Source organism: Onychomys torridus, chromosome 1 (genome assembly GCF_903995425.1).
Source record: "Onychomys torridus chromosome 1, mOncTor1.1, whole genome shotgun sequence".
Taxonomy (NCBI): Eukaryota; Metazoa; Chordata; class Mammalia; order Rodentia; family Cricetidae; genus Onychomys; species Onychomys torridus.
Genome location: NC_050443.1, coordinates 108,528,700 through 108,555,647, shown reverse-complemented (window position 1 = coordinate 108,555,647; position 26,948 = coordinate 108,528,700). Strand labels below are relative to the sequence as shown.

The window sequence follows — 26,948 nt, the reverse complement described above, 5'->3', positions numbered from 1 at the left end:
GGATCTCTAGCCAACAAAGTTGGGCTTCTCAGGATGATTGCCAAGGGCACCAACCCAAGTAGCCAGGGGGAACCATTGGCTCGGGTGTGTGGACAAAAGCCCCTCCTCCTAAGGACTGGAGGATTTGCTTGCCCTGTCCAGGTCCTACCAATCTCCTCAGGTCTTATGGAGACTTTCAAGTCTTATTTGAAAAAGATGACTGGAGAGTGGGAAGGCAAGAAAGAGCCTGTGTTTCTTGCACGCTTGTTGGAGGTCATGCAGCAGCTTTCTCCATCTGGGGCCTCCTGCAGCCTGCTACCCTATGTGGCCCCTGAGTTAAAGTCACCTTAGCAGGTAGGAACAAATGCTGTACAGGTTAATAGTATTTGCAGGGTGTATGTCCCAGCTAAGGCAAAGGCAATGCATATGCTAACCAGGGAAGAGTTCAGCTACCAGCAGGAAGGCAGCCAGGTCTGCTCCTTTTCTACAGAACTTCCCATCATCCCCTGGAGTTGAGAGGTCATCAATGGCTAAACATAAAACTTCAAGCCACTGATTAATTAAGGCAAAAGATCAAGGACTTTGTGGGTTCAGGGATGGGGAGATGATAGCAGAGAGGCTGCAGAAAGAAAGGAAATGTGTGTCCTGCCTGCTTGGAGAAAACAGCCACAAAAAAAAACCAAAAAAAAAAACAACGGTGTCATGACAACCATGGGGGGTGGGGGGGGGGGGGGGCAGGACTAGAATTCACAGCAACGCACACCCGCTCTGAATCCTCACCACCTCCCTCCTTGAACTTACGTCTTCAGAGGGGTCTTCTTCTTCTTGGCAGGCTTATTCAACCCATCCCCGTCCACTTCGACGGTGCTGGCTGGGATCTCAAAAGAGGCTGGGGATTTGGAAGGTGAGCTGGGGGTCTTAGAGGATGTCTTAAAGGGGTCAAGGGACTCTTCACAGGCATCGGGGTCAAAGTTGTACGACTGTTGGGGCAGTTTGGGAGACTCTTGCATTTTTGAGGTGGAGGAAAAAGGGTTAAAATTGGGGTCATCCCACTTGTCTATATCAAAGGTGTAGGTACCTTTAGCAATAGGGATGTCATTGGGTTCGGTAGGGGACCTTGGAGGTGAGGCAGGGGTGTTGTCGAGCTTCTCAGGTGTCTTTTTCATCTTTGGCCTCCTTAGGGGCATTTTGGCAACTGGCTTCTTGCCTATCTTTTTGGTGGGAGGGGCGTTTTCCTGCTGACTGTCCCAGTTACCCTTGTCCTCAGAATAGTCAAACTCCAGCCTCACTGAGAGCCCTTTGGCAGGCAAGTCCTCCTGCCCCCCACTATCCGATAGGGTCACCTCCACCGCCTCAGGGGCTGTGGTAAGAGGCACTGATTTCCTCCCCACAGGGGGTGAGTTCTGCACACGGCCACCTCCAGAAACCAGAGGGCTGCTGACGTCTTCTGCACTCTCCAAAGTCAAAGGACAGGTGGCTGTGGGCACAGCGGCGGCGGCAGCGGCGGGCTCCAGGGGCGTCTCCTCTGACAAGGTGCACCCAGTGCCCTCGGGTGTGGCCGACTCTGTCTTTGTCTCTGGCGCAAGGTGCTCCTCGGCGGGGACTGGCCTCTCTTCGTCTGGCTCCTGCTGGGTCTCCTTCACTGGAGGGGTCTCTGTGGGTTTCTTGGGGGCCTGTTTCTTTTTTAAGGAAGGCGGCCGTGTTTTTTTAGTTCGCTTAAGGGTGCTGGAAGCACTGTTAGATCCCGTGCCACACGCATCTGCGGCAAGGGTCCCCGCTTCGGGGCTGCCCGGGCAGGAAGCACCGTCAAAGTCGCTGCTGGCTTGCAGGCTGAGCGAGCGGGACAGCGTGGACTTGGAAGGGGGCACGGATTCGGTGGATTTCCTCCGCGCGCTCACCTTACACTCCTGACCCTTAGAATCGGCAGAGCATGGCTCCAAGCTCTGAAAGTTATCCACCAGCTCGATGCTGTCGAAGTCCAGGTTGTACGCCCCACTGCTGGCTATGGGCTTATCTTCGTCAAATACCGCTGAGGAGGAGTGGGAAGGGCGGAAAGGGCTTCCTTCCACCGAGTCACTGCGAGGGCCATCGGGAACCACAACGGGCTCAGAACTGCATCCTGAGGGAAAGGAGACAAAGCTGTCACCTAAAGACATGGGACATTTGAGAACACTTCTCATTCTGTGCCAGATCCCCACTCTGTAGATCAGAGGGAAATAAACTCCAAAGACGGGGCACCCTGTCTGTATGGGCAACAAATCCTGGTTTCACAGCACCACTGGCCCCAGACCCTGGGCAGGTTTCTCTCAGTGCCCTCATCTGTATAAGGAGTGCATGGTAGCTGATAAAGGAAAAGCCCCATGGTTCATTCATTCCAAAGCAGTTTATTAAGTGCTTGACCCCAGGGGTCATGCTGAGAATCTGAGCAACAATCAGAAAAGAGATAAAGTCTTGCTGTAGACCATTGTCCTCTTGGCCTGTGGGCCTCTTCCCCACACTGCCACCGCCACCAAAGCATCATCACTACCAAAGCATCCGTTGACTACTTACTTGCAAGGGACTCTCAAGATCAGGCCTGATGACAAGTTCCTCATGAAGAAGGAGTTGGGGAAGGTCATTAGACCCTCCCCTGAGAGTGCCATCACTCCTTCCTACACACACCCAAGCTGGGCATGGTCTCTTTGTAGAGCGTGGAGTGCCAAGCGAAGGGAGGACTCTATCTTTGTAGCTATGGAGAAATTGTCATCCAAAGTGAAGTGACTTTCTGTGGTGTGGCTGTTTGGGGGTTACCCACACTCTGTAAGTAAGGCCAAGCTGACTCTAGGGGTATGGTACTTTAGTCTGTCATTAGTGTCCTATCAGGTCTGTTCGTAACCTCATCCGGAAGTTCACAAAACAAACAGAAAGCACCTTAGACAGAAAGGGCTCTGTGTGCAAAGGCCCTGGGGTAGGAGTACCCCTGGGGTGTTCTAAAAATAATGATGAGGTTGATGTGGATGAAGTCAGACGGGAGCAAGGCAGAAAATAAGGCAAGCAAAACTAGTCAACCTTTGGTATACAAATTAAATACGGTCACAGTCAACCCTGATCCTGACTGCTTAGACCCTGGGAAGAATGTGCAAGGCTTTGTGTGAGAAGGCCATACAAGTGAGCAGGACTGAGCTTGCCCTTCACACCTGCCCCTCCAGACACAACCTGGACCCTCTCCCACCAACCTGCTTCCGGCCTTACTCTGGCTTTGCCTCTTGTCCATTCTCAGCCCTCTCCTCCCAGCTTTTGAGCTTCTCCAACCCTGCCAGCCAACAAGGCTGCTCCTTATCTTCCAACATGCTCAGGGACTCCAAAGGATGCCCAATGGTCTCACTGCCCCACTGCTCTTGGGAAACCTGCCAGCCCTTGCATGATTTCTGGGTTCCCAGCTGTTTTGCTAGAAAAACAAAAACCTTGTACCATGGTCTACGGAAGGCAGAACATAAAACAGAACAGGCTGCACAGGACTGATGGACTGTCAGACTGCATGGGACTGATGTACTGTCAGACTGCACAGGACTGATTGACTGTGCACATAGACAGACATTATGATGCATTAGCCCCTTTCTCCAGGTTCACTTCCAGCTAAAGTCCGGGAAGCCATTACACTTGAGTTTCAGATAAATGGACAGTTTCTAAGAGGATGTGTCACATGAGATTCAAACTCAGGTGATATGTGATCTGGGTGTCCTCCAGTTTTACTTTCTAAATGGCTGTCTTATTTGTTTCAATCCCCCAGGTGTGGGAAAGGCTCACATTCAAACAAGCCAGTCTGTTTCTATAGAAGGCACCCCACTTCTTTCCCACTCTGAGCTATGGATGCTCTCTGCTGTTGACGGGGTGGGGGTCTTCTCACGGGGCCTCCTAACTTTGCTCACAGGCAAACTCCACAGCTGGAGCCCGGCTGAGAAAGTGGGAGATAACAGACCAAGGAAATGCAAGCCTCTCAAGTTCAGAAAGAGGCTTACTTAAACCTCCGTTTCCAACCTGGAAAATTGTCCCTCAGAAAGCTTAATAAACATCCCTTGGATTACGAGCAGCTGGGGAAGCCTCCCTGTCGTTCTAGAAGCCAGCGCTGGCTCTAGGCCTTCCCATCTCTGCCCTAACCCTAACTCCACCAGGCACACATGTCCTAAGCATTTGCAGGCTCTGGTCCCAGCTCTTTGCACCAAATCATTTCCTACCACCACCAAACACACTTGCTTCCTTCTCATCGCAGGACCGGTGTCCATCTTTCTTCCTTCTGAGGTCCTCGGGCCTTCAAGCACAGCCTCTTCTGGTCAGCAGCAACCTCGTCTTCCGGCCCTGTGGCTGTTCTGGTATACTTGGTTCAGAAGGCAGAAAGAGGACCAGAGATGCTGAGGGGGACCAGGTGCTGTCACATGGGTTTGGCAGCAGGGAGAGGGGCCTCGGCCATCCCTTCACTTCTGCAGACAGATCCTCCAGTGCCAACCTTCCTTTTCAGTCTGTTCCATCGCCTCGGCTGCCTCCAAATGTCAGTAGTTTTCCTCACATGGTGCAACAGTCAGCTTAACATCTGCTTGGGTTTCCTGCCTACTGAGCCTGGCTTTCCTATTGAGAAGTACTGTTCCCTAATTGAGTCACAGGCAGAGACACTCAGTTTTGCTACACTTTCTTATCTTCAGCCCAAAGGATGCTTGGGGGGGCAGTTCCTTATTGGGGGGGGGGCAGCCTGTTTGGTGTAACGATGCTTTGCTTCATCCTCAGCTTTGGCCTGCTAGATGCCAGTGGCACCGTCTATCCTAGGTGTGACAATGTCTCCAGACATTGCCTCCTGTCCCCAGGAGGGCAGCATTGTTCCTGGTTGGGAGTTGCTATTTTACAGAATGGTTCTCAAAGCAGATGGCTCTCCCTGTGGTCCATGACAAGGTTAGGATAACTTCCCCACATCATTGCCAGGGGCAAGCCCTGACTTACAAGGTAAGCATGTCCAGTTGGGTTCCCACTAGATTGCTACACAGCCACATAGATCTGCATAAAGACTTCATTCACCCTAAACCTGGGGTGCCCCCAATGTCGGTCACTACGGGACACACCTTGAATACAGAGGTAAGGAAAGATGGGACCCAAACCAATCCATCTATATCAACATGCCATTGCATTCACTGGTGTAAGCCTGGGAAAGGTGTCTCTAAAAGTCCACACTGCATCCCTGGCTCTAGATTCTAGTTCAGTCCTAGGGAAGTCAGCATCTGTAGGTCATGTGAAGAGTCCCCAGAGGCTTCTCAGCTATGCTAATCATTTTAATCCATTAAAAGACGGGGTGGCTTCAACAACAGAGAAGAAACGTGTTTCTTGTTGTTCTGAGTCCTGAGGCCGGAAGTCCACAATGAAGGTGTCACCAAGTCTGGCCTCTCCTGGGGCCTTTCTCCTTGGCTTTGAGGTGGTCACATCTGGCTGTGTCCTTACATGGCTTTTCCTCTGAGCAGATGTATCCTTGATGTCTCCTTTCCTCCCCATCCTCCCACCCCGAGACAGGGTTTCTCTGTGTAGTTTTGGAACCTGTCCTGGAACTCACTCTATAGACCAGGCTGGCCTCAAACTCACAGAGATCCACCTGCCTCTGCCTCCTGAGTGCTGGGATTAAAGGCCTGATGTCTAGACCTCTTGTTACAGGGCCCCACCCTAAGACCACACAAACCTTAATTACCACCCGAAAGGCCCTATCTCTACCATACTGCATCAGGAGTGAGGACTTCAACACATGGATTTAACAGCTACACAAACCAGTCTATGACACCCATGCTGGGCAACACAGCAGGAACACAGTCCAGGCTATAACATCCATGCTGGGCAACAGGAACACAAGCCTGTCTACAACATCAGTGCTACACAACATAACCTAAGCTAAACAGAAGCATTCAGAAACGAGGGATTTAGAGGAAAAACAGTGCCCTGATGACTGACATCACCCACCCAAAGTCTCCCTACCTTCACCGGAGGCCACATCTCTTAGCCTTGCTGGAGCGTTTCCCAAGTGACACTTGAGATGAGCAGGGCTCTCCCTCGGGGACAGGGATGCAATGGCAACCTAATATGCTCAGATTCCTAACTGACTAATAAATCAAGCCCCCAGGAAGCATGGCTAACCATCTAAGCACACTAATATGGAAAAGGTCTCCCTTTTAGCAGGCTACCAGAGATCAACAGAGCATTACTTGGTCCTCTTGTGGCATTTTGCTGGGAGTTGTAGGTAACTCAGAGCAAGCATATGATGAATGTAAGATTTCCCAAACTTGTCTAGCCCAAAACACATCTGAGATACTGATTAAAACCTGGATGTCCCATTTTTCCACCCACTGATCAGTCCATCCCTTCTTAAAGAGTAGAGCGGCAGAGCCAGAGCTTTGAATTTCTATTTTAACAGATGCCACAAGTGAGTGTCCTGGTCAGGGAAGCCTGGGGCTGGTTCCCTTTTTTAAATATTAAGAAGAATTTATGTGTAGGGGTGTTTTGCCTTCATGTATGCCTGTACACAGAAATGTGTACCTGATACTTGAGGAGGTCAGAATGGGGCGCTGGATTCCCTGAGACTGAAGTTACAGACAGTTGTGAGCTGGGGAGCACGTGGGTGCTGGGAACTGCATCCAGGACCTCTGCAAGAGTAGCCAGTGGTCCTAACCACTGAGCCATCACCCCAGCCCCACTTTAGTCTTAAAGCTTCTCTCCCATCCTGTAAGACACACAATGGCCTGAAGATTGAGGGTGACCACAGACAGGACAGGGTCTGTCGTGAGGCTGAGCTTTGACTCCCTGTGAGACTGCCCAGATAGGGCCAGGTCTACAGTGTCCACTGCCCTTCTTGGCTGTGGTCCAAAACACAAGGCTCAAGAAACTACATCCAGTATGGGCCAGCAAGGGTAGCAGAGGCCCCTTCTCTCTGGAAGACCTGGCTGAGTCCTAAGAACTCTCACCTGTGGAGGAGGGCTCTCTGAGCTGCTCCTAGGTGTCCATCTTGTGTCTACAGGTCTCCTCCCAGACCTCCTTCAAGTCCCAGAGGCTTACCAGAGATCAAGACATTGGGACTGTGGTAGTTTGAATGTGACTGGCCCCCATAATCTCACAGGGAATGCCACTATTAGGAGTGGGTAGGGAGGAAGCGTGTTACTGTGAGGTTTCCTATGCTCAGAATATCGCCCAGTGTCTCAGTGGACTTCCTGTTACCTGCAAGATGTAGGACTCTCAGCTACCATCTGCCTGCATGCCGCCATGCTCCCCACCATGATGATAATGGACTGAAACTCTGAAACTATAAGTGAGCCACCCCAATTAAATGTTTTTTCTTTATAAGGGTTGCCATGGCCACGATGTCTTTTCACAGCGATAGAAACCCTAAATAGGGCAGGAACTAATGACAGTTGAACTGGGGGAGTCTAGGAAAATCAGACTTTTCTCATTATGGCCCAGTCTTTGAGAAGCTAAATGACAAGGCAGTCAGGATGGTGAAAGATCCATGGGGGCTTTGTGCAAGCAGCATCACCTACCAGGGGCACCTCTGTGGTGACAGTTCCATTGGGAGTGGTCACTGGGCTGGAACCTGGGTCCCAGCTCTACCGCATGCACAGCAAATGTCCCGTTTCTGTCCTGTTTGGTCTCTTTCCCCAGTGAGCTGCCTACCCAGAATGCCATAGTCTACTCTGGTAGGCCCTAGGCTGAACCAGTGGCTCATTATGTCTTCCAGATTCTCTTGTCATTTTAAAAATAGTCATCCCTTCTAACCTTCTCCTTCAAATGTTACTATGAGCAACAAATGAAATTGCACAAAAGTGCTTCCTTCGGAGACTAGAGAGCGATAACAGGGTAGTTAAACTCAAGTTTGGTTCCTAGCACCCGAACAGTGCCTCACTCATCCATAACTCCAGTTCTAGGGGATCTGACCCCTCTTCTGACATCCTCGAACACTAGGCAAGCATACGGCACACATACACATGTACAAGCAAAACACTCATAAAAACAACAAAGAAGTCTGAAACTATACATATTTTAAAAGTGCCCCCTTGGTAAGCTAGAGGCAGCAGCAAGGTGGCAGGCCACCAGTGCAGCCTGGTTCAGAGAGGGCAGTGCCAGGGTTCAGGATTGAGTAAGAAGTGATCGAAAGACTGCAACACATCAGCTCAGTGTCCTTTACCTCAGCCTTGCTCACTGTCATAGACCCCAGGACACCTCTCAAGACACTAATATTGTCCCACTGCCACGATGATGACTGTGCAGGATGGTTTGTGTCAACTTGACAGAAACCTAGAACATACCTGGGATGAGGGAATCTTAACTGAGAAAATGCCTCCATAAGACTGGTGAGCCTGTGGGGCATTTTTTGATTGATGATTGATGTGGGAAGGCCCAGGTCACTGTGGGCAGTGCCACCTTGGTCTGGTGGTCCTGGGTGCTGTATGAAAACAGGCTGAGCAAGCTGCAAACAGCAAACCAGTGAGCAGCATCCTTCCATAGCCTCTGCTTCAGATCCTGCCCCCAGGTTCCTGCTCTGCCTTCCATTCATGATCACAGCAACAGACACCCTACCTAAGATAATGAATAAATGTTGTACCAGGATAACAGCTGCCCCATCCTTCTTGAGGACCCTGGGCTGAGCTACCTACCTAGGAGACCAGGGCATCCCTGGTTCACTAGAGCTCATAGGGCTGCCAGGGTTTAGAGTATGATTATGGATAAGGAGCTGCATCCAGACTGTCCAGTAGGGTCACAGAGGGAAGTAAATGGGTATCCAGAGGACCAGGGCCTGGCCAGCTTTTTGGTATCTTCCACCCAAGTTTCTCAGGGCAGTGTGAACATGGCCACAGTGGGCCACTGAAGTCACTACTCTCTGATTTCCTCACCTATCTATGCAGCCACAACCTCCTACCATCCTTCTAGCCTGAGGTGAATGGGGCTTTGGACTGACTGCGGTGGGCTCAGTGACTACCCTCTACCTGCATGGTGCCTATCGCAGGGCAAGAAACCAACGTGTTCCACATCAGAGTCCCCAACAGCTTCACTTGTTCCAGTAACCTGGGGACATATTAACATTCGCATCAGAAAAGAATAGGAAAGCCAGCTGGCCCAAATGCTGTGACATCCAGACCCAGCTCTGAAAAGCCCTGCTCCTCACTTGTATCCTCAGACTAAACATCTCTGACCCCTGAAATTCCCATGCAGAAATCTCATTCTCAAGGCAAGACCTCTGGGAGGTTATTAGGTCACGGGACAGAGTGTTCGTGGGGTTAATACTTGAGGGAGCTTGTTTGTCCCCTCTGCCACGTGAAGACGTGAGGCACGGTGGGTGCTGCTGGTAAACCTGACCTCCTCCAGACACCAAACCTGAATGAAACCCAGCTTCAGAACCAGAGTGACAAACTTCTGTTGTCCACAAACTGTGCTGTCTATGGGCAGGCTGGCCAAGGCTGAGGCTGTGCATTTTGGGCAAGTTATTTCATAAATCTGTTGCTGTTGTAAGCCAGGGGTTCTTGTGAGGATGGTATGGAAAGCCACATGAAGATCCAGCCTAGAGAATAGTTGGTGCCAGGAAACAACAGCCACAGCCCCTCAGACCCTGCCCATGCTAATGATACCCACTCCCAGTTCTGTAGCCCAAGCGGGACATCTCAATACTGTGGTGGTATTGTGTTCCCCGAAATATTGTGTGTTCCCCGAAATAAACTTATCTGGGGTCAGAGACCAGGACACCACAATATTAAACATGAGGATAGGCAGTGGTAGCACACGCCTTTAATCCTAGCATTCCAGAGACAGAAATACCTCTGGATCTCTGAGTTCAAGGCCACATTAGAAACAGCCAGGCAGAGTGACACACGCCTTTAATCCCAGAAATCCAGCCTTTAATCCCAGGGAGTGATAACAGAAAGCAGAAAGGTATATAAGGCATGAGGACCAGGAACTAAGTGAGTTAAGCATCTGGCTGGATAAGCGTTCAGGCTTTGGAGCAACACAGTTCGGCTGAGAGCGATTTGGATGAGGACTCAGAAGCTTGCAGTCTGAGGAAACAAGACCAGCTGAGGAACTGGTGAGGTGAGGTAGCTGTGGTTTATTCTGTCTCTCCGATCTTCCAGCATTCACCCCAATAACTGGCCTCAGGTTTGATTTTATTAAATAAGAACCTTTAAGATTCATACTACACAATACCAGGGGGCTTGGGTCACGCCCGGGTTCTTCAGAGGAGGTGAAAGCAAATGCCAGTCTGTACAGAAACAATCCTCCTGTGGTAGACCCAGTGACGAAAGAAGCTAATATCAAGAGAAGTAGTTCAAGACCAAAGACCGGCAGGCCATCTCTTTCCAGCAAGAGGAAATGTGTAGGCACACTGAGCCGCTCCAGTCACCATCCAGGCCCTCACAGGGCCCTTCTCCCCAGGCTAGAAGGGTGCCAGCAAGAATGAGCAGACAGGCTTTCTCACCATGAGAAGAATGTCTCAGAAAGGATGGGCAAGGAGTGCACCTCAGCTCTCCCACTAAGTACCTGACTGATTACCTACTTCCTGCCCACTTGACCTTCCTGTGGGTTTCAGCTCTGGCTGCAGCTCTGGGAACCAGCTGACAGAGCTGCTGTCTCAAGGCTGAGCGCGGGCAGGCATAGCAACGATTCAGTACCTATGAGGCCAGAAGTACCAGGCAGTCCCTGCACAGACAAGCTGCACAGGAGAGCGGGAAGCCAGAGCTCTCATCCCAGAGTCCCTCACATGCTTTAGGATGCAGGGAAGGTCTATGACCTCAAAGTAAGGGGGTGTTATTCAAATAAGGGATAATTCGCTCTCCAAGAAGGACATGAAGCAGACAAAAGCCTAACACAGGGAAGGTCCCTAAGTCAAAGCTATTATGTATGTATGCATGTTTTTGTTTGTTTGTTTGTTTTTTGAGACAGGTTTCTCTGTGTAGTTTTGCGTCTTTCCTGGAACTCGCTTTGTAGACCAGGCTGGTCTTGAACTCACAGAGATCCGCCTGGCTCTGCCTCCCGAGTGCTGGGATGAAAGGCGTGCACCACCACCCGGCCCAAGCTATTATTTAATCAGGTGAAAGTTAAGTCTCTCCATGACAACATTGCCGAGTGTCCTACAGAGGCTAGAGGGGAGAGATTCCAGAATGTGCAGGCTGCTGACTTCATTTATACGCAGGAAAACTGGGCTCCTCAGATGGGACAGATGCAAGGTGGGCACTCAGCATCCCGTGCTTCTGAGCCATGGCGCACAAACAGCTCAGAGGACCCAGCAGAGGGTAAGTGACTGCTCTGTCAAACAGGTTTCCAGGGGGAAAAACCGTGCTTGTACTCCCAGTCAAAGGTCTCGCCTATTATTTCCTGGGGCTCCTGGGGCTCCTCTAGTGACATTCCAGGCATTCTGCAGAGGAAAACTGTGAACAATGGATTTTCCTCTCCTGCCCTCTCTTTCCCATGGTTTTCAGAACAAACCCTCCTCTCCCCAGCCAGAGGAGCACAATGCCTTCTCACGCCTTTGCGGCACCCCCCGAGGGTCTGCAGAATGGATGGGAAGATGGTGTGGTGGTGCAGCTTCCAACCTGTGCGACAAAGCAGGTGATCTTTTGTACAGCCCAAACCAAGGAGTGCTTTATACAGACAGTCCCCAGTTCAGGTCTCCTGGTGGTATTCTCTACACAGACAGGCTCAATGGAAGTGTGAAGTCCGGTCCAAAGACTCCAAGAAGTGTGGTCCAAGGTTCTGAGGTACTGTGACTCAGGGGCAATTAACACAGCCAACACTCTCCACACACACAGGTTACTTCTTAAGCCTCTATAATGTTCATTCTTTTATGATCTGCCATTTAAGTAAGAGGCGGGGCTGTGTGTGTTTGTTATTAAGAACGGAGATGATCCTCTGCTTTGTTAATAAAGAAGCTGGGGAGTGGCTGGCGCTGCCCTCCCTGGCCTGAGGCAGTTTGCACAGCAGCGTGATGAAGACTGGAAAGCCAGAGCCTGGCAAATGGAAGCTCTTCACTTACATCTGACTCCAGAGAGCTCCCGCGCTGCTTTGTGCTGGGCTGCCATTCCGCTCTAACGCTCACCTTTTTAGGCGGGACTCAACTCGGTCACAAGGTGGGCCACACTTCAGACTAAACAATGAGGTTCCAAAGCATCACGGCCAGATGTATGGATCTCCCAAAACCAGTGGTGCACTGGGACATACATCTAGTGTGTATGACCCAGGCTCCTATTCACAGTACATTAAGACCTCAGAGAGTTCCAAAGTCATTCTCCAGAACAGAAGAGCCCCAAGTCAATCCTGATGGAGCCTGTCTGAACACATGGGCCCTCTAACGCCTCGCCACTTTCTGTCTCCTTGCTTCAAGCATGGGGTGGTATGAAATGGTTCTGAGTTTGACTGTTCTGAAGACAACCTTGTATTCATGGGAGAATAAACAGAGTAACTGGCTTAAAGCCTGAAGGGAATATGCGGATAGGATATGCTTCAAAGGATGAAAACAGCAAGTGTCTCCACTTACCCCAAACACGGCATTACTGACTTACAGTATTCTCCATGTTATGGGAAAAACCATACACGAGGGACCCAGTGGTCCTCAGTTCCTGCCTGGGTCACCTTTGGATCTAACTGACCAGGAAGGAAGCAAGAGCAAAGAACAAAAGGAATGGGTCACACACAACCTAAAAAATGAAGATGATCACCAGAAGTAATTTCACAGTGCCCGTCAGGTGTCTCCACAGAACAGATGTTATGTCACCTGGCTACATTTTGAATCAGCTGGAACAGCCATTCTAAGATGTGAGACCATCTTGGAGGAAGTCATATATTATAACAAAGGAGGGAAACCACAACATGCTTCCAGATCATGGTGCTCAGCGTCCTCCAGAGTAAGTAACTGCCTGCTACCTCCACTGCCCTTTGAACCAGTACACAGTCGCCAGATACAGACTATTGAACACCTGATTCCAACCCGATAGAAAGGAGGCCGTGTCCTGTTTTTGTGCGGTGTAACTACTCAACTGTCTCAAGTGTAATACGGGGCTAGACAGATGGTTCAGTGGAGGTAAACAGCTCCCTGGAGCAGTCAGAGGACTGGGCAGGAAATCCTGGAAGATGCACCGAGGGCCGAGAAAGTGACCTTCTCCTGTGCATGCCTTAATGATGTGTTTGAGCTATAGGTCTACAAAGTGCTGGGTATTCTGCCACTTTCCATCCAACTAGGGATGAATTTGTAAAAGTGATATGGAAAGTGCCTTTTCATTTTGTGTTATTACACAAAACGGAGGAAGGGGCACCGAAGTCTCAGAACTGTGGACAGTCCTCTGGCTCCTCCACCTTAACTCAAGGCAGTAGCCCACCATGCCCCTCTTGGGCCAGCGTCTAGACAGACTCAGTGGAGAGCATGAGAGGGGAAACACCATCCCTGACAGCCCTCAGCGAAGGACCCAGTCCCATGAAAACTGCCCTGCTCTGTTCCCCGGCACAAGGCATCCATCTGTTTAAAACTAACTAAACCTTGGGACTGTGTATACTTTCTAAATCAGTAGCCTGCTTCTTTGGCACGAAAAAAAAAATTCCATCCATTTTTTTTTTTTTAAACCACATCAACATCAAGACCAAAACGTTATTTTCAGTTACAAGGCACTTGCTTCCTGAGTGAGAGGGTGAGCCCAGACGGAGGCCCGTCTTCCTCCGCTACCAGATCCATCCTTGCTGGGGATGCCTCCAGCCAGGCTGTGAGTGCTCAGCCTCCGGGACCCAGCTCTGTTCTTGGTCCCTCTGCAGACAAAGTAGGCCATCAGGAAGATAGGGTCAGGCCAGGAGAAGCCGTGGACCTTGAAAGTGACTGCCCACAGCACCTAGTGCATGGTCTAGAGGGAGCTGGCTCTGTAGACTTGTCAGGGGGGAGGGCTGAAGCCTAAAGACGGCCAAAGCGGGGATCCTTCAAGTGCTACCCAGGTCTAGGGATGGAGCCATTTGATTCCTGTGGGGCCATTTCTATCGGGCTATGTCTCTGGTCAGGCTTTAGACTAAACTTCCCATCAGAGGTGGTTCCATCTCCTCTGGTATAATGGGGATGCACACCCAATAGTATCCACATGGGCAGGTCCCCTTAGATCGGTTCTGGCCCCCAGTGATCTCCACATCTACACTTGAAGGTGCTCTTTAACTCCTAGAAGAGAAAAGCTCTGGGCAAGTGTCAAGCAATCAGGAAACCCAGAAGTACCAAAGGGTCATCGTGCACTGACTGACTCTTTTTACCCATGTGCTGACATCCTTTCCCTTAGAATACAAGCGTAGAGTGAACTGAGCTGTCTCGGGTCAATATTCACATGGGAGAAGGGGGTCAAACAGTAGAATGGAAGATTCTGCTGGAAATTTCCATCACCCAGTTATTTCAACCCTCAAAGCTCCCCCAAGCCTGCAAGAGCTCAAGCAACAGAAACACTTCCAGGACACACACAGCACAACCCACTTTGTTTACCCTTAGACATCATAAAAACCAGTAAGGCATAAGACACAGTCCAGAGAAAGGGCATCGGCCACTGTGGGCTGTGGACTATCTAAGAGTCAACTCTGTCCCCTGGAGCCCGTGGCTCCTGGTATTTGGTTACCTGGTTCTTCTGGGGCTGGTGGAGCGCTGACCTCAGGCTCTGGGGCGACTTCAGGGGGTGGTGGGGGGGGGGCCGGTGGAGCTTTGACAGGGGTCGTTGACTCAGGGGTCTCAAAGGCTTCCTCAGAGTCGGAACTCCTGGCAGAGAGAGATAAGAAACACAGGTGAGACTGTGCCAAGTGGAGACTCTGCTGAGAAGGCATGGCCTTCTAACTCTGCAACAAGTGGCTTTGGGGCAAACACTCAATTCAACTGTTGAAACAGGCGTGAAGGGTACCTTGAAGCATGATTCCCAGGAACTCTGACACTGGCATTAAGATCAAATGATATACGCTGAGCATGGCTCTACTTGAAAGACACGTGACCACTTTAGTGACACACAGTGGGATTTTGGATACATTTTAGACACACTGCCTGGCACTGAGTCAGTCTAAGGGATAGACAGACAGTTTTCACTGTTCACCACGATGACTCCGGCCCACCTCATCTCGTAAACTCACTTTCCATTCATTCTCTCTCCACCCAGCCTGCCAGACTTTCTACTCCCTGTTTCTGGATGTTTACTGGTCTCTTCTGCGGGGCTGACATTGCCATGTAGATGGCTGGCCTTGTTTTTCTCAGTACCCAGGGCCTAAGACGGAAGGCAAGGCACGACAATCCGTAGAGTGAATGAGAGCCGCAAAGTCGGCCAGTGGAGGGTATGCAGACCAAGCCACAAAGAACAGCCAGCCACTCTTCAGTGGTGTGTTGACAGCCCTCAGTGGTCCCTAGAGACGTCTACCTGCAAGGAAGCCTCTTCCTGAAGAGGCCTGGGCCAAAAGCCCACCAAGGAAGGTTTCTCTCGGTAACAAGAAGTCAGTGGCCAAGCCTTCTTCTCCCTTCCTGCTTCTCCAAGCTACTCGATCTCAGCCAGAGGAATGGGGAACTCAGTTTTATGTTCTCCTGCTGCCTACAAGACACAGGGCAGCAGTCCACTGCCCCAAGATGATCACAGACAGGACCAAGGCCACCCTTACCTGTGAGGACAGCCTCTGTGGAGAGCAGCAGCATGCTGGCTCTCATCTCAGAACAGTTCCAAAGCACCCAAATGCCAACTGATCCCTGGCAAGGAAGGAGGAGGCTAACTACCAGGATGGTGGCTACACAGGACTGTAGGTCAGGACTGCTGAAGATTTATAATCAGGTCATGTCGCAGCAGACAGAACATGGCATGTCAGGATTCAGTGCACTAGGTCACATGGGCATCACTGAACATGAGCCTCCTCCAGCACTGTCAGAGGCTCATAGCCATTCAAGTTTCACAGGGTCACAGGACCAGTGACCTTGGAAGATGGTAACATCTTCTAAAGACCACCAGCCAGCAAGCAGAGTATCAGCAAGCAACAAACCCCTCTGCTGTCCATTAGGACCCAGGAAATGAGCCATCTGGAGAGTTCTCTTTAGAACATCTACATCAGGGTGGGAGATGTGGCTCATTTGGTAGTTATTGCCTAACATGCACAAAACCACGGATTTAACCCTTAATAAGACATAAACCAGGCCTAGCGATCTGAGCCTGTATAATGCTAGCAGTAGAGGTTGAGGCAGGAGGATCAGAAGTTCAAGGTCATCCCAACTATGTATCATGTTTGGGGCTAAAAGAAATCAGCAAAAACATCAGAGCTGCTTTTGATGAGACCCAACGAGCTAAAGCCAACTTTGTATAAGTTTTCACTAATAACAAGTCTCACAAATACAACAGGGAACATGCTGGTTTCTTTTACACTCACATATTAATGTTAAGGGACTCAGCTTTTGTCTCTGGGGACAATTTAAGTTCCATCCGAACTTGGACAGTAACCGATCTTGGTAGGTGAATTTTAAGAGTATGGAAACACAGGGAGGTTACTCAAACGAACGGTAAGGAGGAATGAATGTTCTGATCACCTTGCTAGGCCTGGGATGTAGTCCTGGGAAGCAACTTCCTCACCCCAGCATCCATACCACAAACATCAGGGACAACCATGACAACATACACCGAGTTAACTTGCCTCTTTGTGGAGCTCCCCCGGGCAGCTGGCAGCCTGGAGTCCTCACTGCCGCTCACCGCTGCCCACATCCAACGGGCCCATTCCACTGGGGGCCACATCTGCCAGGAGCCAAAAGTCATCTCCATGGAAAATAGCCCTAGTTCCCACCTATAATATTCTTGCTTGTATCTCTTTCATGACATCACCAAAAAAAGGAAGCTGCCCTGGCCTCCCAGCAAGGAATGCCGTGAGCTGAACATCTCCTGTGTTCGGAGGCCCCAGGCTGCCTTCTCAGCCGAGATGCAGGGAGAGAGAGACCAAAAGTTGGTCCTGTTGCTTCTGCAACCCTGAGCACTGGCAACTTAAGGCTTTGGAACACAAAGGGCCCTGGTCTTTCTGAGTAGCACAAGTGACAAGGAGGGGCCGGATGCTCTTGCATCTTAGCTGTGAATTCCAATGAGGTTTCACACGCAGCAGCTGCCAGCCTGCACACCTGCTCAGAGGACCACCATTCACCCGGGCCTGGGGTAGGCAAGGGATGAGGACACCAGGCTTATTGTGCCTCATCGTCTTTTTACTATGAACTGTGTGCATCCAAACACCACAGGCCACTGCAGGCCACGTCTGGTGCTGCTGGCCTTGTTTGCATATTTCCACACTTCCTCCCAGGAGCAGAGAGCAAGTTAATTAGGGGAGGCAGATAGCAGCTTTTAAAATTCGCTCTTTCCTCTGCATTCAGCTTCCCAGGGGCCTAAAAACTCTTCTGAGAGCGAGAGCGAGAATTTCTGCAGTCCGCCCACTAGGAATCTGTGCACAAGAATAAAGCAGCTGGGTGGAGATCCAGTGTGAGTGCCACCTCTCAAGACCCACTGTGCTGTGGTTGTTGGTTTGTTTGCCTTTTTACTAGCAAGGCACAAATAATTACACAGCTGAGACTCCACACACTTTCAGAATGGAAAAAAGGAGGGAATTAATTTGTTACAAATATGTATCAGAAAGAGAAATGGTGGCACAATTTACTAAAACCCCTGCAAATTTCAAGAAAATGTTTACCAGGGTATGAAAATGTTAAGTTTACCTGGTAAGTAAATAAAAGAGAATAATATATATGTGTATGTATGTATGTATGTATAAATATAAGACATTAAACACAGGAGTATAATATACACATACATACACACACACACACACACACACACACACACACACGTATGTACGTGTGTGCTTCTATATGGAAAGTACAACAGCCAGCATTTGTGGGACATTCAGTTATGTATCAGACAGCAGCCTAGGTCTATTGTGTACGTTCATGTATCTGTCATCTTCAGAACTATGGGCTGGGGATGCTCAGTTGGTAGATATAGCTAGCATGCATAAGGCCCTGGGTTCAATCCCCACCTCTGCATATATTAGGCAGGTAGTGTACAAAAACCAAAACAAAATAACTACAACAATCGACTACTAGCCTGCCTGGTGGAGAACGGGCTCGTTCCACAGATAAACCACAGCCTAGAGAAGCAAGCTGTTTTGCAAGGCTGTGCAGCTAGCAAATGAGAAGATCAAAGCTCCAGTCTCAAACTGTCAACCCCTGAAGCTGTGTCTTCGCTACATCTACAGCTTCCCAACATCTTTGGGAAGCACAATTTTTATGTTCTCATTATATACAGTCTACCACAGAGAACAAGTAAGTGGTTTAAATGAACTTGCAAATGAGACACTGAGGGTTAGGGGTGCCAGCAATATCCATGCTGATCTTTCTCCTGTTTACACAAATTATCCAAAGGAGTGATTACTAACAGCCCTGCATGTTTAAGGGTCTATCCTGAGATGGCTGGATTCTTTACAAGGCAAACAGGCAGCCATCTAACTGCACAAGCCAATTCATCCACCAGCACAAGGCAATATTTGGGGAAATACTCAACACCACAATGGGGTTTGAAGATGAGGAGAAAGATGGAAATGACAGATTATCCTAGCCATGGAAACCAAAGCCTCAGGGCTCCCCAGCTGTGTTAGTATAGTTTAAAAACATTTCTTAGAGTGAGGAGTGTAGCTCAGTGGTAGATCCTTTGCTTGCCTGGCATGCTCAAGGCTCGGGGTTCAAGTTCTAGCTACACACACACACACACACACACACACACACACACACACACACGTGCACACGCATACACATGAACACCTAATGTGAACTTCTACAACGCTCTAAACTCTAACCAAGCAGTCTATAAATTCCTGTTCCACACAGTATGAAATAAACAACTCCAGTGACATGCTTCAGTAATTGTCCCACAAACAAGAGTCAGGTAGAGGGAAAAATATAGATTCTAAGTCTAGAGTTCAAGGGCTTATTTCCCTACATTTGTGGCTTAGTTTAAACTTCATGTTTTCACTTGTCAATTTATAACAAAATAGTCTAAGATCAGGAGCCACAGATACATGACACACACACATTAAATACAAATGTATCTGTGACACATGAATGTGTGCGCATATGACTGAAATATTTTAAATGAAGAGGTACTACAGTTTTACAACATGCCATTAGCTAGCATGATTTAGGTTTTACTGGCGAGATTCCAAGGGGCTTTGTTGGACAAGGGCCTGGGGTCCCAAGGAAACAGCCAAACAATGCAGTGTTTCAGCAACACAGAACATTTCATTTCTACAGAAGGCTGCATAGCTGCTTTAAATCCACCAGGCAGGCACACCTGAGCACACCCACGGTCCTGCTGGGCTTCCACTCATAGTGCCAACCAATCCTGTGCCTCACTCTGGGTGGGCAGAGCCTGGCCTCACATTCTTCTCCAGCTGGCTAACTCTAAGCCTGGTGGACAAGCCAAGTGTAACTTTCGAGGGCAAAATGCAACATGGAGTGCATACTTCCATCTTAGAAAACTGTCAACTGGGGAAGGGATTTTTGGCAGATGGTCTCTTTATTAATTTATTTTATTGTTTGAGACCAGGCTGCCCCCAAACTCACAGAAAGGTGGGATTAAAGGTGTGTGCCACCATGCCCAGCCCTAATTATTTCATTTGGCCCTTTGATAGAAAAGATGGGGGGGGGCTGGAGAGATGGCTTAGAGGTTAAGAGCACTGACTGCTCTTCCAAAGGTCCTGAGTTCAATTCCCAGCAACCATCTGTAATGAAATGTGGTGCCCTCTTCTGGCTTGAAGTCATACATGCTGTATACATAATAAATAAATAAATTAAAAAAAAAAAAAAGAAAAGATGGGATGCTGCAAGATATTTGATTACACTGTGCAAAGATATGTCACTGTGATTGGTTTAATAAAAAGCTAAATGGACAATAGCTAGGCAGGATTTGGAGGGGGGGCAGAGAGATCACTGGGAAGAAGAAGAAGGCAGAGTCACCAGCCAGACCCAGAGGAAGCATGACATGCAGGAGATGAGGTAACAAGCCCTGCAGCATGTGGTACCATGTAAATTAATAGAAATGGGTTAATTTAAGTTCTAAGAGCTAGTTAGAAACAAACCTAAGCTATCAGGTGAACTTTCATAATTAATAAGAAGTCTCCATGTGGTTATTTGGGAGCGGGCAGGTGGAACAGAGAAAGACCAGCTATAACAGGACATTTAATTGACATTTCCCACACAGACCATACAATGCTCTAACTCCAAATCTGAATGAAAAATTAGAGAACACAGTACTCTATCTTCTTAAACAGGTTAAGAAAGACGAAGGGAGCTAAAGTTACTTAACCTGGTCACTAGTCCATTCATAGCAACCATGGTGTAGCCATACCTGGGCTGGCCTTCATTAAGCACTACCTTCCAACAAAGGACTCAGAATAACCCCTGCCCTGGAAACCTAAGCTTCCCCACTTGATTATTAAGAATCAGTTCACAAGTACTGCTAATGAGGAGGGGGATTCGTCTATACTTATCTAGTCTAGATCAACTCCTCAGAACACTAGTTTGCAGTTCCCAACATGACTGTGGCCAGGGACCAGATGGAGGACCTTGGGAACACATATCTGCAATGAAATGACATGGGGTGAGGTGGAAGATTACCCATCAGCCCTACCTTCTACCAGAAATGGGAGATCTGCCTTGACAGAAACCTTAGCTTCTCACTGCTGTGTTCAACACAAGCATGGAGCCCATGAGTTCCCCCAAGGTTCCCCTTCTCTGATTCCCTAGTCCCTCAAAACCATGGCTTTAGCCAAAAACCCTACTTCAGGGAAGATTAGCCTAGTGTGTCTAGTCCAAAAGACCATCTGCTGTCCCTGAAGAGAGAGAGAACCTTCCAAAAGCAAAACAGAACAGTCTCACTCTTTACATCTCATGTGAGTAAGAGTTTGATGCATCTGTGTGTATTTTTAAAATTGCTGCATACTGGATTCTATTCATCGAAATATTCCACCAAACGACAACTTTAGACAGCCTTGTCAACAAAAGCCATCCTAGCCAACACCCACCCACCCATATGGGCGCACGCGCGTGTGCACACACACACACACACACACACACACACACACGCACACGCACACGCACACACACACAGGCTCCTCTTTCCTCCTGCCCAAGACCACTGGGCCAGACAGGTAACTTTCCAGGGAATGACTGACAGGAAGTTTCACTTTAATCTGCCCATCTTGAGTTTGGGCAAGTCGTCTGCTCTGTGACATCATTCCTCACAGGAAGTAAAGGTGGACTAAGACTGCTACATAACCAAACATTAAGATTCATCTTAGGCAGTGAGGTGGCTGAGGGACAGACGGTCAGGAGCAGGGGTCCATGAACACAAAGCTGCCACTGGCAGGCCAGACTGAGAGAATTTTCCGGGCTCACACCTATGGTCACCCAGAGAAAAATCATGCAGATGGTAGCATGTGTAGCTAGAGATTCCTAGCACCTGGGGCCCGCTGGGCTTATGAAGTAGGTCCTGTTTTCAGATGCAAGCGGCTGTGTGGGGAGAAGGAAGGGGCCAAGGGAGAGAGCACAGATGGGGGGGGGGCATCCCTCTGCTCCAGCTCCAGCCAGTGATAAACTGAACATAGCTGAGAGACAGACTCGGCTTCTGGTTAGTCAAGGCAAAAGTGGAATTTATAACAAGGCTATGGAGCTGAGGACTCCGATAGGCAGACAGAAATGTGAGCTCCAGCTATGTTTTGAATGTCTCAGCCCTCAGCTCAAGGCTTAAATCCCAGGAAGGTAGTTCCAACTGGTTCATCTTTGGTCATATGCCTATGTCTTAGCTAATAGAAGGCAGTGAGCCTTAGTTAAACAACCCCACAAGATGAGACAGACAGAATTCTCCAAAAGGCAGTCAGAAAGGAGAGTGGATAATGGACAGTCCAAACACAGACTGTCCACACACAACCCCTCCCGGCCATACCCCGAACTGTACGGCTCTAATTAAGTAAACCCTGGTCTCAACGTTCACGATAAAGTCTCAGTTTAAAATAGTCTCAGTTTAAAATATAACGGAATGCTTTAACCCTGGAAGGAGAAAATGTCTTAACCCACAGCCAAGGGATCAACCACGGGACCCTGAACAGCCTCACAAAGGCATTAGATAGGAGAAACCCAGAGAGCTACAGTTAGTTGTATTTGGTAGCTGTGTCTCCTGAGGTCAGAAAGCTCCTCTGTGGTGGCTGCAGATAGGTCATTCCCGTTACACCAGAAATGAAGGCACTAGATCATTCCCCACACGCATAAACACACAGATCAGCTGCTGCAAACACCTCCTTATGGTATCATTTATGTTGGAAGTTTCACACACACACACACACACACACACACACACACACACACACACACACACACACACCTGACTTTGTGGGTTTCAAAGGATCAGGGGAAGAGATATCCTAAAAGAGAGATCAGTCAACTATGATTTAGGAGGCAGACAGGGCACCCCACGAACCTGCACTCACCTCATACATATTCCTAAGAACTTGCTAAGATCCACAATGAAGATCCTACCATGCTACTGCCCTCCTCTGAACGGGCTGTGTCTCTCGACTGAATTAGTTCCTTCAAGAAGACAGTAACCAAGTGAGCCCAGAAATGCAGTGGTAACTCTGACTCTGTGAGCACTAGAAACATAGGGAATATACTGTGCAACCCAGCTGGGCACACCTTCTATTTTATTTGGCTAAAGCTACTCAGTTGGTCATAAAAGGGAATTGGGAGGCTACAGAAAATGTGGCCAGTGCTTTGTCAGGACAAGTGTGGAGAGAATGTCCTGCAGAATGGGTGTGAAGCTGAATCACACGAGCTCAGTCTTACTCTTCCTGACAGGTAGACAGAACTCAGCCTCCAGGGAAAGACCATGTTTCCAGAATGGAGGAAGGTCTGTGTGGCAATGGGCACAGGTGGGCACGTATCAGTGGGCTTGTTTAAACACCCTTCTCAGACACTTGGTTTTTAAATTGACCCATTTGTTATCACTCTAGGGACCTCTCAAAAGATACCACCATTCTAGTGGCCCCATGATTGGTGTCCCCACAACTGGAGACACAGAATGTCACAGAGTTTGGCTTCCAGGCATCATTGGTAGCTGCATCTTGTTAAGTTTGGCAGAAAAGCCAGATGGTGAGCCAAGACTTGGTGGAAATAGGGCTTTCAGATGGCTCAGCAGGTAAAGGTGCTTGCTGCCAAGCCTGAAGACCCGAGTTCAATCCCTGAAACTCACATGGCAGAAAGAGAAAACAGAATCTTACAAGCTCTCTTTTGATCTCTACATGTGTACTGCGGGGACACACACACACACACACACACACACACACACAAACACACACACACACTTTTAATAAAAGAAGAGAGAAACAGAGGAAAAGACACTCAGACTGCCTTTTTATTTCCCTACCTCCATTCAATGATATTCTAGAAATCTCACTTTGTAGCTGAACTCCTTGCTTAAGTATATTTACGTTAGAATCTTTACTTTTGCCTTGAGGAAGTGGCTATTAAACCCAGACAGAGCCTTGTACATGTCAAGCAAATGCCCAACCACTGAGCTACATTCCCAGCCCTGAAGTCAGAATTTCTACTTTAAATTTAGATTTGCTGAAAATGTAACCAGAGGGGCTGGAGAGATGGCTCAGTGGTTAAGAGTGCATCCTGCTCTTCCAGGGTCATTTCCCAGCACCCAACATCAGGCAGCTCACAACTGCCTGAAACTCTAGCTCCAGGGCGGCTGGTGCCCTCTTCTGGCCTTTTTGGGCATCAGCACAAATGTATACATATACACATGCAGACCACATACACACATAAATAAAAAAGAAAATAAAAATCTAACCAGAAATCAGACATCTATGGACATGAGCAAGAAATGTATTCACCACACCAAACTCAGGGAAATGGAAGCTTCTTACAGGCTGTTATCAGTCATAGTTTTCTCCAAGGAGAAGGGTAGCAATGCCCTACCTGGTCAGAAGCCACCTAGGAAGTAGGCAGGTGTCCTCACTCAGTAATGACACAACTGGGCCCAGAAAACCTCTCTGCTCAGCCAAGCCATGTGCACGGAGCTCACATTGAAAGTGCTTCTGTCCCCTAGGCTCTCTTGGTCTCTGGGAACACATTGAGCTTTCTTTATACATTGGTCTAAGAGGCTTGATATCTAGATACTGAACCCAAATCAAATGAGAAGAGGCAAGGTCATGCTGGTGACTACCACATGATAGCATTCAGGAAGAGTACATGGTAGATGAGATAGAACCCCCAAAGACAATGTAGGAACTCAAAAAGACATGAGGCTTGGCCCAACAGCTGGGGCTTCTCCAAGAACCTGTCAGTTAATAGCCCATCCCTCAGCACTCTTGACTGGGAGGGATGGGGGTGCCTTACACATACAGTAGGGAGAGCTCCATGTTAAGGGCTAAAAAAGGAAAAGCCCAGCAAACTAAGGACCATACATATGGTATGGATATAGAGTGATAAGAGATAAATATAGGGCTGGACAGATGGCTCAGCAGTTAAGAGCACTGGCTGCTTTTCCAGAGGTCCTGAGTTCAATTCCCAGCAACCACATAGTGGCTCTCAACCATCTATAATGAGATTTGACACAAATGTACATACATCCATATGCATATTTGCATACATGGACGCCTATGTACAGAGTGAAATATATACAAATAGAGGCATCCTATAAGTGCTGCTTTTGTAATTCAGGAAAAAATATACTGAACTTCGGATTTCAGAGATAACAGACTGCCTTGGCATAGGGGAAGATCCTGACCCCAGTGGAGGAAGCCTCCCATACTGCTGGGGGCTCCACAGGCCAGCCTGAGTTGTTCAGCAAGCTCCTTCACATCTCATCCAAGTCCTGGACACGATGAATGGGGACTCCATGAGGTCTACCCACATAGCTGGATTATGTCCAGAGTAGTATCAGTTAAAGAAAAGAAGCCAACAGAACAAGTGTGGAAAAGCAGAACAGCCAGGATGAGGCTCCACACTCACCAGGACCCGCCACTCACCAAGCACTACCCTTGGGGATGCCATGGGATCCACTCCAGATGCTTCCCCAGCCAGCAAGAAGCATCCATCCACACCCGCAGCTCATGGTCCTCAGACATCAAGTGTCTACAGAATTTAGGATGGAGGTGCCCAGCTAGGAGCTTTAGACATGAAAGAAAGAGGAACCACCTGTTCACCTCATCTGACATCTTTCATTTCCTCACAGAGCTTCTGCATACATCTTCTTACCTGATGCTCACAACTGGTGTGGCAGGCAGGTACTACCCATGCCTACTGCACAGAGCCTACCACCACTGAGGGAAGGAAGTAGGGTAGAGTGGTGGCCCAGGTAGATGAACCTCCGCTCTCCAGAAGCTTGAGTCTTCCCAGCATCCAAGAACAAGAATGTGAAGGCAAAACGCCTATAACTGATTGAATAAATATGTAAATAAATAAATGGGGGCATTGAGATGGTTCTGCAGGCAAAGGTACCTGCTGCCAAGCCTGATGACCTGAGTTTGATCCCCAAGATCCGCTTGGTAGAAGGAGAGAACTGACTCTTGCAGATTGTCCTCAAACCTCCACATGGGTGTCATGGTCAGTGCATTACCCCCTCCCCCCGACACACACAAAAATTAAAATAAAATGTAATGAGTAAATAAGGTTGAGAAGCAACTGAGGGAGACACCAGATATCAATCTCTGACCTCCATACGCATGTACACATACATGCATACACACAGGCATGGTTACCTACACCTGTGCACACACACAAATGAGTATACTTACACACACACACACACACACACACACACACACACACACACACAAAATCTCAACCAGCACTGAAATTCCTGCTAAAGCCAGAAGTAGCACTTTGACACTGTGGGAATAGCTACTCTGACCCTCTGATGCAAGAAATTGAGAACTCGAAGCATGGAGTTGGCCTCTGACATCTGTTATAAGCATAATCACGAAGGCTGGTGCCTGGACAGCCAGAGGCCTGATGAGAGCTGTTGCCAGGTTCTGCTGCCAGATTTCCACTTACTTCTTTTCGAATGCAACTGAAGGCTGCTGGCAGGTCAGCTGGGTCTGTTTTGACTTATCTGGGTTATCGTCACAAAGCCCTTAACCTTGAGACAGTGATGCCTGTAGTGATGTGGGGAATTATATGTGTTCATTGGTGTTTGTTACATGTACTTGAAATCCAAGTGACCTATCAGCCATTATATTTAAACCACTGACTATGGTTCTGGTGTTTTTGTTGCTTTAAACAAACTGGCATATAAGGACTGAGAATATCTTAGAATTGTGAAAAGATCAACTATATAGCAAATAAAAACAAATTATTTTAGTCAAAACTTGTCCGAAGTATAACCTGGGGTCACTGCCCTCCCTCTGATACCTGCTAATCTTTGCTTCCTTCATGTGTCTGAAACTCAGTCATTTCACATCTTCATGGTCACTGTTCCCACGCCAGGTCTGTCCTCACACCAGCATCCACTCCTGTCTCTGCTGATAATCTCAGAGCATGACTGACCTAAAATTGTCTGAACTCACCCCTGACAAGGGCAAGTCCTCCAGCAGCCTCATGCTCCTCACTTGTCCCAGCAAATGGTCATCATCACCACTGCCCATGTCCCAGACCTCCTGGCAGACTTTTATTCTTCCGGTCTACCTGGTTCTCCCAAGTAGTGGGAGCAGTCTGTGAACTTGGCCAGCCTCCACCCCACCAGCAGTTCATCATGGCTCTTCAGAGCTCCTCTCAGCCTGCAACCCTAGCCCCGAGCTCTGTGATGACCTGCTCCTGTGCTCTCCAGGTCTTAGCTTCAGTGGGCTGTCTCATCTTGCATCTCAGGAAGTGTACAATGGTGTCAGCACTTCTATCTGATTACGATTCTTACTAGATATTCGAGTGGAATTTG

General features: G+C 48.7%; 1 protein-coding gene across 10 annotated transcripts in view; it reads right to left on the bottom strand.

Moving 5' to 3' along the window:
- The window catches only part of Tacc2 (transforming acidic coiled-coil containing protein 2), a 113,973-nt gene that overhangs the window by 35,846 nt on the left and 51,179 nt on the right, over positions 1-26,948 (bottom strand). For 6 of the 10 annotated variants that reach the window (XM_036195214.1, XM_036195216.1, XM_036195194.1 and 3 more), the window contains 2 exons: positions 14,589-14,725; positions 781-2,098 (listed from right to left, as the gene is read on the bottom strand). In XM_036195214.1, the coding sequence (XP_036051107.1) occupies positions 781-1,166 (386 nt within the window). In that variant the 5' untranslated portion in view covers positions 1,167-2,098; positions 14,589-14,725. Of the gene's footprint in view, positions 1-780; positions 2,099-14,588; positions 14,726-16,617; positions 16,912-26,948 lie in introns of those variants that run through there. The other 4 variants (XM_036195165.1, XM_036195186.1, XM_036195221.1 and 1 more) reach the window with 3 other exon arrangements.